The sequence below is a fragment of the Rhinatrema bivittatum genome, chromosome 4 (genome assembly GCF_901001135.1).
Source record: "Rhinatrema bivittatum chromosome 4, aRhiBiv1.1, whole genome shotgun sequence".
In the NCBI taxonomy this organism is placed as follows: Eukaryota; Metazoa; Chordata; class Amphibia; order Gymnophiona; family Rhinatrematidae; genus Rhinatrema; species Rhinatrema bivittatum.
Window position 1 is genome coordinate 235,816,782 of NC_042618.1, and position 12,291 is coordinate 235,829,072.

The 12,291-nt window shown below is 44.9% G+C and overlaps 1 protein-coding gene across 1 annotated transcript in view; it reads right to left on the minus strand.

The window, feature by feature from the left end:
- The window catches only part of B4GALNT3 (beta-1,4-N-acetyl-galactosaminyltransferase 3), a 397,614-nt gene that overhangs the window by 90,343 nt on the left and 294,980 nt on the right, over positions 1-12,291 (minus strand). Inside the window, exon 8 of the mRNA XM_029599934.1 lies at positions 6,248-6,326. Coding sequence (XP_029455794.1) covers positions 6,248-6,326 — 79 coding nt within the window. The remainder of the gene's footprint in view (positions 1-6,247; positions 6,327-12,291) is intronic.

A 12,291-nucleotide genomic window follows, 5' to 3' on the forward strand; every position in this document is an offset into this window, starting at 1 on the left:
AATATAAAAAACATTTTTACATTCACTGATGGATCAAGGAATTCAAAGCTGTCTATGGCCTGGATTTTCTAAGGTCACAGACCTTAGAAAATCTGGTAGTGCAAGGGGGGGGGGGGGGGCCTGCGAAAGCCGGCAGCGATCACACCTCCGTGCTATACCTTTGGAAAATGACCCCCTATGTCTCAAAAAAAGCTAATTTTATTCTCTAGAGTAGGTGTATTTCTTAGCTTCTCTTTATCTTTCTTCAACTGATTCTCCACCCTTAAAATTTCCTTGCAATGTCTTTATTCTTTTTGCTTATGTAAGAGATAATTTCCCTCCTTATACAGCTTTTGCAGCTTCCCAAAACACAACAGAGGATTGTTGATACTCACTATTAAACTCTATTTCCTGATTAAATATTCCCTGATCATGATATAAATAGATTGGGCATATTCCATCTTGCCCTGTTCCCTCCCTATAAAAACTTTTCCAAATCACACCATGTTGCTGCATGATCAGATATTCCCAATGCTTTAATTTCTGCATGTCCAACCTTGGAAAAATAACTGTGTTTCACAAACAAGTAATCCAGTCTAGACTGACAATCATGAGCTCTAGAAATGTATATATTCTCATTCCAATGGATGTAATATTCTCCAGATTTCTAAATTATTCCACAAATAGAGTATTCCTTTCCTTGTCCTTTTGTGTATTGGATGATTAGGATGTTTATCCATGAATGCAATTAAAATCTCAACCCATAAGAATAAAACTGGAAATATCCCAGCAAATTCTTTATCAAATTAGCAAAAAAGTTGTGGGACTACACATTAGGTACATACACATTGCATAATGCCATTGAATGCCCACACAGTCTACCTTCTGCTATTAAAAATCTCCCTTGTAAGTCAGAAATTCAGTACTAGGATTATATTAGGGATGTGAATCGTTTTTTTGACGATTTAAAATATCGTCCGATATATTTTAAATCGTCAAAAATCGTTAGAGGCGATATTTAATAGGAATTCCCCCGATTTATCGTCAAAAATCGTAAATCGGGGGAAGGGGGAGGGCGGGAAAACCGGCACACTAAAACATCCCTAAAACCCACCCCGACCCTTTAAAATAAATCCCCCACCCTCCCGAACCCCCCCAAAATGTCTTAAATTTCCTGGGGTCCAGTGGGGGGGTCCCATTGTGATCTTCCACTCTCGGGCCACGGCTGCGTTGATAGAAATGGTGCTGGTGCCGGCGCCATTTTGGTTCCTGTCCCCCGACGTCACGAGTGTAGGAGATCGTCCCGGACCCCTGCTGGACCCCCAGGGACTTTTGGCCAGCTTGGGGGGGCCTCCTGACCCCCACAAGACTTGACAAAAGTCCAGCGGGGGTCCAGGAACGACCTCCTGCACTCGAATCATGTTGCTGTAATGAAAAATGGCGCCGGCTGTACGACAATATGGCCATATGGCCGGCACCATTTTGCAAAATGGCGCCAGCCGTACGGCAATATGGCCATATGGCCGGCGCCATTTTTCATTACGGCAACACGATTCGGCCATATGGCAATATGGCCATATGGCCATATTGCCGTACGGCCGGCGCCATTTTTCATTACGGCAACACGATTCGAGTGCAGGAGGTCGTTCCCGGACCCCCGCTGGACTTTTGGCAAGTCTTGTGGGGGTCAGGAGGCCCCCCCAAGCTGGCCAAAAGTCCCTGGGGGACCAGCGGGGGTCCGGGAGCGATCTCGTACGCTCGTGACGTCGGGGTACAGGAACCAAAATGGTGCCGGCGCTACCTTTGCCCTGTCATATGACAGGGCAAAGGTAGCGCCGGCGCCATTTCTATCAACGCACCCGTGGCCTGAGAGTGGAAGATCACAACAGGACCCCCCCACTGGACCCCAGGTAATTTAAGACATTTTGGGGGGGGGTTCGGGAGGGTGGGGGATTTATTTTAAAGGGTCGGGGTGGATTTTAGGGATGTTTTAGTGTGCCGGTTTTCCCGCCCTCCCCCGATTTACGATTTACACGATATTTAAAAAAACAAAACTGCGACGATCCGATTCCCTCCACCCCCCAGCTGAAATCGATCGTTAAGACGATCGATCACACGATTTACATCTCTAGATTATATACTTGACTATTCTGCCTCATAGGGGCCATTAGAAAAAAGCAAAACAAAAAAATGAACATAGAAATGGGGAGGAACTTGAGTTCAATTCTGAGTTTGAGTCTTCCATGCCTCAAGTTGGCTAGAACTGGAGATGCTGCATAGGTGGAATTTATAGCCCCCCGAAGGAGAGGGAGTCCTAGACATCATGCAAAGGCGAGACCTACTGGCTGAATTTAGGGCTCATGTTGCATTGTCACCAGCCAAGGACTATCCTGATGAGTGGATAAAAGTAAGTTGGGAGGAGATATAAAACTGGAGAAAAGATCACTGGGTAATGGAGGCTCATTGTGGCAAATCCTAGCCCTGGACCCAACTGATTTGTGTTGCATGTCCTGGCCACGTGGGTGCCGCGACTGGGCCTGCTCACCTCGCGCTGCCTTCCAAGCTCTGGTCTCGCACCTGCTGCCAGCTCCCGCCGTCCCCATCGCTCAACGTGGCCCTCTCTGGCTTCCTCCATGCCGCAGGCCTCGCAGCGGAGTTTCCATCGGGGCTCCGCATCTTCGGCCGCCTCGGCTCCACCTCTAGGCGTGCGCGTGGTCGACGTCCTCAGTTTTAAAGGGCCAAGCGCGGGAAAACCAAATCGGACACTAATTGATGACATCACGTAGCTGCACCATAAATAGCGAGGCTCTGTCCCCAGGACCTTGCCTTGGCAATCGGGTCGACACTCCGGTGTACTAGTTTGCCTGTTACTTTGCCTGATCCTTGTTCCAGTGTCTCCTTGTTCCAGTGTCTCCTTGTTCCAGCATCTCCAGTATTTCTGCGCCTGTTTCCTTCCTGTGTCCTTACTCAGGTAGTACCTTCTCGGACTGATCTCTGGTACTGACCTCGGCCTGCCTGACAACTCTCTTCATTTGCTGCCTGGAACTGACCACTGCCTGCCTGACCATTCTCTTCGTCTGTTGCCTGGAACTGGCCACTGCCTGCCTGACCATTCTCTTCATCTGCTGCCTGGAACTGACCCTCGCTTGCCTTGACTATGCTCAGACTGACCCTGGTATTGACCCCTGCTTTGGCTGACCACTTCTGGATGGATACTCTGGCTTTGACCTTTGCGCTTCACTCAGATACTCTCTTCTGGCCTACCATGACTTCCAGACCAACCTGCTTGGATGCAGCCCGTGGCCTTCACCAGACTAGACCCGCAGGCGCTGCCTATCTCACCTGGAGAACCTTCCTGAACTGTTACCTCCCTGTGGTCTCCGGAGCCTCCAGTTCGGGTCTAGTCCACCCTTTCAGCATCAGCCATGCACCCTTGCTCATGGTGGGCACACCTCTCTGCTACCTCTCCGAGATAGCATCTGAGGCCCACCTAAGTCCAGGTGGTCCAGGTACCTAAGGGCTCAACCTGCGGAAATCCAGGACTGTTATTGGCGAAGCACCAGCTAGCCTCTGTTTCCTCGTGTGCTCCGACTCCTGGTGGTAGGCGCTCTCTGGGTCCGACCAGGCCTGCTCACCTCGCGCTGCCTTCTACAAGCTCCGGTCTCGCCGCTGCTGCCAGCTCCCGCCGTCCCCATTGCTCACCATGACCCTCTCTGGCTTCCTCCACGCCACAGGCCTCACAGTGGAGCTCCAGTCGGGGCACCGTGTCTTTGGCCGCCTCGGCCCGCCCTAGGCGCGCATGGCCGACTTCCTCCGTTTTAAAGGGCCAAGCGTGAGAAAATCAAATCGGATGTCAATTGATGATATGACGAAGCTGCACCATAAATAGCGAGGCCCTGTCCCCAGGACCTCGCCTTGGCAATCGGGTCGACACTCCGGTGTACTAGTTTGCTTGTTCCTTGTATCTGATCCTTGTTCCAGTGTCTTCTTGTTCCAGCATCTCCAGTGTTCCTGCATCCTGTGTCCTTCCTCAGGTAGTACCTTCTCAGACTGATCTCGAGGGAGGAGGAATAGCCTAGTGGTTAGAGCAGTGGACTATGAACCAGGAGACCAGGATTCAAGTCCTGCTGTTGCTCCTTGTGACCTTGGGCAAGTCACTTTACCGTCCATTGCCTCAGGTACAAAAAAACTTAGATTGTAAGCCCTTTGGGGATAGAGAAAATACCTACAGTACCTGAATGTAAACCGGTGTGATATCTCAATTGAGATCAAATGTCAGTATATAAAATAATTAATAAAAAAAAAATAAAAAAATCTCTGGTACTGACCTCTGTCTGCCTGACTACTCTCTTTGTTTGCTCCCTGGAACTGACCACTGCCTGCCTGACCATTCTCTTCATCTGCTGCCTGAAACTGACCTTTGCTTGCCTTGACTACACTCGGACTGACCCTGGTATTGACCCCTGTTTTGGCTGACCACTTCTGGACAGATACTCTGGCTTTGACCCTTGCGCTTCACTCAGACACTCTCTTCTGGCCTACCGTGACTACCAGACCAACCTGCTTGGATTGAACCCGCGGCCTTCACCAGACTAGACCCGCAGGCGCTGCCTATCTCGCCCGGAGAACCTTCCTGAACTGTTACCTTCCTGTGGTTTCCGAGCCTCCAGTTTGCGTTTAGTCCACCCTTTAAGCATCAGCCGCGCACCCTTGCTCGTGGTGGGCCACACCCCTTCGCTACCTCTCTGGGAGACCATCTGAGGCCCACCTAAGTCCACGCACTCTGGGTACCCAAGGACTCAACCTGCGGAAACCCCAGACTGTTATTGGCGAAGCTCCAGCTAGCCTCTGTCTCCTTGTGTGCTCTGCCTCCTGGTGGCAAGTTTGTTTATTTATTTATTTATTTAAGCATTTTTATATACCGAACATATTGTGTACACTTCAAGTCTGTTTACAACAATGGACTGTCTTTAACGACATGTCCTAAAATCGAATAAAATATCATAAACTAAACTAAAATAAAATAGAACCCTATGAATAATGTAACATAATTATACAATAATCAGTTAAAAGTAATAAAATACATACACTTCTTTCAATATCAAACTAACAAAATAGGGTTAATAAAATAAAAATCTACTAAATATGTTCAAGTTCACAGGGGGAGTCATTTAGAATCATACTGTAGTGTTGAAAGCTTGTGTGCACAACCATGCTTGCCTGACCATCGGAACCGGAATCGGTTCGGATTCCGGTTCCAATTCACATTGTGTTTTTTTTTTCGTCTGGCCCGATCGCGGTTTTGTTTATCGGCTGTGCCCGAGCCGATAAAAATGGCGAGGGCCATCCAGTGCTCCTACCATGTGACAGGGGCGGCCAATGGCACGGATATCCTGTCACATGGTAAGGGCAAAGGGCCATCGGTGCCATTTTGATTAGTGGCAGCCGACGGCCCGGGAGCGGGAGATCGCTCCCGGGACCCCCACTGGACCACCAGATACCTGTAAAAGGTTTTTTGGGGGGGGGGGTCGGGAGGGTGGGGGAAGCTAAAGGATTAGTTTTAAAGGGTCGGGGTGGGTTTAGGGGTTATTTTTGTGTGCCGTTTTTCCCGCCCTCCCCCAAAACGATAAGAGAACCCCAACGAACAATATTGTGGGGTTTTCCTATCATTTTGGGGGAGCCCCCAATTTCTGACGATTTTGAAAATATCGACGATATTTTCAATCGTCTGAAGCCCAATTCACATCCCTAGTAATAAGGGAATAGAAAATATACTGTAGGAGGAAAGGAGACTCAAGGGAGATTATTACTACTAAATACATGAAAGGTTAATGTGTAGAGTGCTTAGACAGGAGAGTACTCAGAATATATTGGATCCACAGTAGCACAAGAAAAAAAATAGATGAATTAGCATAATATTGGAACTTCAGTATAATAATTCTATACCAATGTTCAGCCTGACTTTCTCCATGATGACTGTTCATATATAGGGCTGAACCACTAGATTGCAGAATCATTAAAATGTATTAATTATCTGTATTGGTATCATGGTATGCATGACATATTTTTTTTACCAGTGACCCAAGCACATTCTTCCACCAGCTTTTCCTATATCTTTAGCCAAGCATGAAACCATGAAAGTTTTTGGAGATCTCCTGCCTTCAACCTTACTTCTTTCTTTCCAAAGCAGGACATATTTTAAAGTGATTTCCTTGCTGGCCTTTTTGTAGTCATACCTTTCGAGATCTGTCCTACCATTCAGACTTACCGCAACTTCTACATGGTCAGTGCCCACATCGTTCTGCTTGTGCAGTATCTCAAAAAAGTACTTATTTGAAGCAGTCAACCTGCAGATTGAAAAAAGGGTGAGGGGATAAAAATGAGAATGAGATCCTGCCAACTAACCCCTCATTATTCTAAGGGATAGATATTCAAAGATAACTGCCTAAGTAAATTAATCAGATCACACTCATCTGGCTAACTTACAGGGAGTATTCAGCAGTATTGCTATGCTGCTGAATGTCTCCGTAAAAATTGCTAGTTAGTGGTTTAAATCTTATTCAGCTAACTTTAGACCCAATACTGAGCAGGCCTAACTTATCAGGTTAAGATTAAATATTGCCACTTATCTGGCTAAATTAACTGGATAAGTAGCTCCTCCCTGAAATGCCCAATTCCTACCCACCACATCTGGCTGCTAAACACGGCCAGATATTCAACCGCTGCCACTTAGCCGGATAGGACTTTACTTATCCGGCTAAGTGGTGCAGAATATCAACTTCTAGATGTTCTGTCACTTATTCTTAGTATACTGTTTTCTCTCTAGGGAGCCAAAATTATATTCTCAGAGTGGCCGATTCACCTGCATGTGGGACTTGGCAAATTTTCAGTCAAAAAATGTATTTTACCCCATGGGCAAATAAAAGAAAAATCATGCGTTAAGAGTCTGCGAAGATTCTGCCTCTAGATATGTGGCATGGGACCTCACTTGTCTCTAAGAAAAAAAAGATAAAACATACTGTGAGATGTCTGGGGAGGCCTATAGCTCTTCTGTTCTTTCAAAACAGTCACAAGTTTGTGCACATCCTTTAGCAAACTAGCTATATTTAGATTAGAAGTTTGGTGTAAAGTAAAATGCCTGAGACAGTGGAAAAGACCACCCACTGAAAGGATACAATTTAAATCTTGATAATTAAATGTATTCATTTATTATGACTTATTAACCACCCTTTTGAAAGTTAACTTTCACCCAACGCAACCTTAGATCGGCTAATGAAGGGCTCTTATCAATACCATCTATATCTACTGCAAAACTCATTACTGTTAGAGCAAGAGCAATCTCACTCGCAGGTCCAGGACTGTGGAACACTCTCCCAGTGAACCTAAGGTTGCAACGTGATCTAAAACTGTTTTGAAAACATCTTAAAACTTGGCTCTTCAAGCAGGTATACAAGGAGGGCATTGGCTAAGGTTTTACTATTTATTATTCCATTTGCATTGCACTTTTTAATAATGATTTTTAGTTGGATTACTTTTGACCACAATTAGATTGAGTTTTTAATGCTTATGATTTTTATTTATTCTTAACATGTTTTTATTAATATTATTTTTATCTTTGTAACTTTTATGAAGTCTAATGATATAGGGACAGATTTTAAAATCTGCACGTGCGGCCTACATTTGTGCACGCTACCCGGCGTGCACAAATGTTCGCCTGATTTTATTTCATGTGCGCATATTATAAAATCCAGGGTCCGCGCTTGCAAGGGGGTGCGCACTAGTGCACCTTGCGCATGCTGAGCCCTAGGGAAGTCCTGATGGCTTTCCCCATTCCCTCCGAGGCCACTCCAAAATCAGAGTAGCCTCGGAGGGAACTTTCCTTCTGCCTCCCCCACCTTCCCCTCTGTAACCTGCCCCCCAGACCTACCTAAAACCCCCCCACCTTTATTTGGTTATTTTAACTTGTGCGTGCCGGCCGGCTATGCCAGAGTCCTCGGTCCCGCCCCCTCTCCGCCCCTTTCACAAAGCCCTGGGACATACGCGCTTCCCCTTGCTTGCGCGCGTCGCTGTGCCTATGCAAAATAGGCACAGCGACGCGCGCAGGAGCAGTTACGCGTGTAAATCCTGAGGATTTACACGCTTAACCCTTTTAAAATCTGACCCATAGTTGGCTGGTTGTATTTTTTACTTATTTAATTATTGTTACTGAACTGTATTAGCTTTTATTATTATTTTACAGTTTTACCATTTCTATTTTTATTTTTCTTAATTGTAAACCATTGTGACGGAATCTTCCAAACAATGGTTATATAAGAGTCTATAAATAAATAAATAAATAAAGCAGTGTACAATGTTATTTAGTCCGGGGTTACAATCTATTGTTACATACTGTATATCACACTTGTTGAAATGGGGGTTATTACTAAAATTGGTACAGCTAAATAGACTAATTATATAGAGGATGACTTACATACATATCTTTTTGTAAAATCAACTGTTTCCTCCTGTTCCTTTGCACATCAAGCTTAATTGGAACCAGGATTTGGATCTGGCACCAGGAGCAACTACCCAGGATTTTACCTACCTCTATTTAATTTCCCCCACCAGCTTCTGCCTTACTGCAATCACTTCAGCGACAGTCTTCAGCCAGGGGCCATCCACCAGGGCACCTTCCAGAACCCTGCAATCATGGACCCTAAATCTGGCCACTAGTTGTCGCCATTTCACACTAACTATGGCTTCGTCCCCCTCCTCCCCCCAGGGCCATGAACATTAACTTTGCAGCATCCCCAGTGCCAGCTGACCGGGGAAGCAGAAGACTTGAATTGGGAATCAAATCCAGGGAGGTTTGAAGTTAATGATCCTTTTACAGAATGTTTGCATTTTCTTATCTTCTACAAATCTAAATCATTTCTCAGTGATTATGTTATAAAACGATGTCATCAAAAGTAACTTTAAGAAGTCACATTTCTTGCTTCAAAGTACATTACTGCTATCTGTCATCACCAGAATCAGTGTATACCTTCTTATTGCTCACTATAAAAAATTTATTTTCCAACATATTTTTCTTCCAGTGTGTGCTCTAATTAACCTTGTACCAATGTCATAGCACCAAAGACCATCTTCTTGCAATGACCAATAATTAAATCAAATTTTTATTGTTCATAAAGATCAGTTAGTTACTTATAGTGGATATTGACAAGTCACTTAGATATCTTTACCACATTATATGTGAGGCTCCTTTATATCTTTAAGAGGGTTTCAAGCAGCAAGTAAGTAAAATAAGAAAGAAATCCTTCGATAGTGGTGGTCTTCACTAATTTTTAAGTGGAGACCACTTTGGATCCAAAGGGGCTGGAGGAGGGTCAACAAATTTCCCCACATAAGGTTGTGAGCCAACAATACTACTGACTGACGTGTGCCAATGACATGTCCCCACCACTTTCTCTCTTAACCTGCCTCTATCTTTTGTCATCAGGCTCTCTCTCTCAATCCTGTCTCAAGTCTCTCTGAAACTCCCACACCCATCCCAGCAGTCTCCCTCTCACAATCCCCCTGGCAGCCTCCCTCTCTCTCAACTACCAACTCTACAAATATCTGCAGCCTCTGATCCCCCATTCCTCTACCCCACTGCAGCAACCTCTGACCTCTGCATTTCTCCTCCCCACTGCAGCAGCAATCTCTTACCCCTCTCCCCCCCTCCCCATTGCAGCAGTAGCAGCCTCTGAACCCCCACCTCTTATACAGCATCAGCCTTTAACTGTGGTCCACCTGCAGGGAGAGTACAGGAGGCTGGCAGTGGCGCAGCATCAATGTTGCCTCCTTTTGTCTTGGTGCATTGGCAATTACATCAGTGACTCCTTCCTCCTTACCGCTGCTTCTCTCCCATTTGCTGTCACTGCCTCCTCTGTCCCTTTCTCCCTGGTACTCTTCAGCCAGCACTGTCCCACTGAGATGCCTCCTTTACATTGCTGGCCTATGCCAGATGTCTTCTCTTTGCCCTGAGATGATAGGGTTAAAAATGCTGAGAGCCACACCATCAACAGGGCTCTCACTAAGGGTTCACAGGAGCTGCCACTGATGCCCGCCCCTTACCTTAATATTAATTTATTTATATTATACCTTTTGTGACACTTCAACATGGATTACATTTGGATGGGCTTACAATTTCAGTTTGTACCTTGAAGAACACTGGAGTAATTATGGTTTTTGTTTCTCTTCTATGTTCTTCCTATATTGTTTGGGTGTCAAAATTTCTTAGCTTTACAGTTTTCAAAGATCAACCTTATTCAAATTCATACAATTAGACACATGGCTCTCTTATTTTCATACAATTATGGAGCATTTAGGGCAGTGAAGTGTGTCTGAAAGGTTCTTATTTCCAAAATTCTCATAAGAATATAAGAACATAAGGTATGCCGTTTGGGGTCAGACCAAGGGTCCATAAAGCCCAGTATCCTGTTTCCAACAGTGGCCAATCCAAGTCACAAGTACCTGACAAGAAGCAACACCCTGAGAGGTGCCTCTAACATGCTTCTGAAACTTATTACTAGGTAGTAAATTTTAAAAAATTAACTTAAAATTTTAAATTAATAATAATCTGAAATAAAACTAAAAAATGTGATATTGCGTGATCCGATGAATGGGTGAGATGTGTTTGTGGCTTGATCTGGGTGCCCCCTCACTAAAAAGAAGTTTAAATCTTATTCCCTCCTAATTGGTGATGGTGAAAACTCTCTCCCCACCTCAATATAAGTTTTATGGACAATTTCGTAATTTTGGTAGGATCTGAAATGTCGGCAAAACCGCAGATGAAAGAAAAAGCTGTAGGTAGGAAACAAAAATGGCCAACAGTCCGCCTAGTCCGTGCCTGGCCTTGGTGAATGGAAGAGATCGCAAACGCAATAGTAAAAGCCCTAGATGTTAAATTCGAGGCGATCTCTCAGTAAATTGCATCGGGGAATGAGATCAAGCTCCAGGTGGAGGAGATGCAACAAAGGGTATTGGAGGTGGACTCGGTCACTCAATCTTTGCTACAGACTTAGGAGGCCCTGGAAAAACAAGTCTTAATACTGGAATCGAAGGTAGATGACCTATAAAATAGGTCATGGAGAAACAATTTAAGACTTTTGGGGATCCCTGAATCGATTTCAGATCACGAAGTGCACACTCTGTTTGAGGGATGACTATTGAAGGAACTCAGCCCAAAACACCTTGAGGGCTGCTGCCACATAGAAAGAGCACACAGAATGGGGCCTAGATCCCAAAGTCCCACCCGGCCAAGAGTCGTCATTACATGGATCCTAAATTTCACGCATAAGTTTGAAATACTGCAAGCATACCGTAAGAAATGTGTTTTAATATTTGAAGGTACCAAGATCTTTATATTTCAGGACCACTCTAATGTGGTATCCCAAAAGAGAAAATAATTCTCTCCCATATATGCAGATTTGTTCCAGTGCCAAGTAAAATTTACCTTGCAGTACCAAGTGTGGCTCAGTGTCGAGAACAAAGGCACTTGACGTGTACTGCAAACTGGTGAAGAAGAAATTTCTCACCGCACAGAAAAAGAAATGACATTTCTAGAGGCTTCTGTTCGGTACAGTAGGGAGCATGACATACTCTCTTGATAGTACTGCACCTTGATTTTCTCGTGCTGGGGGAGTACTTTTGTTGTGTACAACTGTCAATCACTATACAACAGAAATGTGGTTATTTAGTTAAAGTTTTATGGCTATAAACCTGAAAATGGTGGAACAGTGGTGTGTACTTAAACCTGAGAGTCCTATCTTTTTTATGTTGTCTGTGTTACTTGTGGGGTGCAGGGAGGGGGGGTCACCAGTATGGATAAAAAATGTGGTTTTATGCCCTCTTATGGGGGTGATATGCATTTGGTTTTTAAGGACTGGAGTAATGGGGTGGAGGGTATGGGAAAAGGGGGAGGAGGGTAGATGGGCTGGGGAGGGGGGGGTTTGGATCATGCAGAAAGGTATAGTGAAGCTATTTGGCAGCTATATAATGTTTGCAAATTTATGTTCATGCTGGTGTGACAGAATGCTGCCGATTCTCTAGGCTGGGGAGGGATTAGTACAGACAGGGAGAGGTTAATATTTTTAGGTAAGGAGCCGGTTTATTTCTGGATCAAATACGGCTGAGCGATTATGGGTCACATCATGGAACATAGCAGGTCTAGGCTCTTCAGTGAAGAGGGCCAAAATACTTCAACCTTTATGCAGGCAAAAAGCAAAAATAGTATTTTTACAAGAAACCTATTTAACTCCTCAAGAAAATGACAAATTGATTAGGAATAGG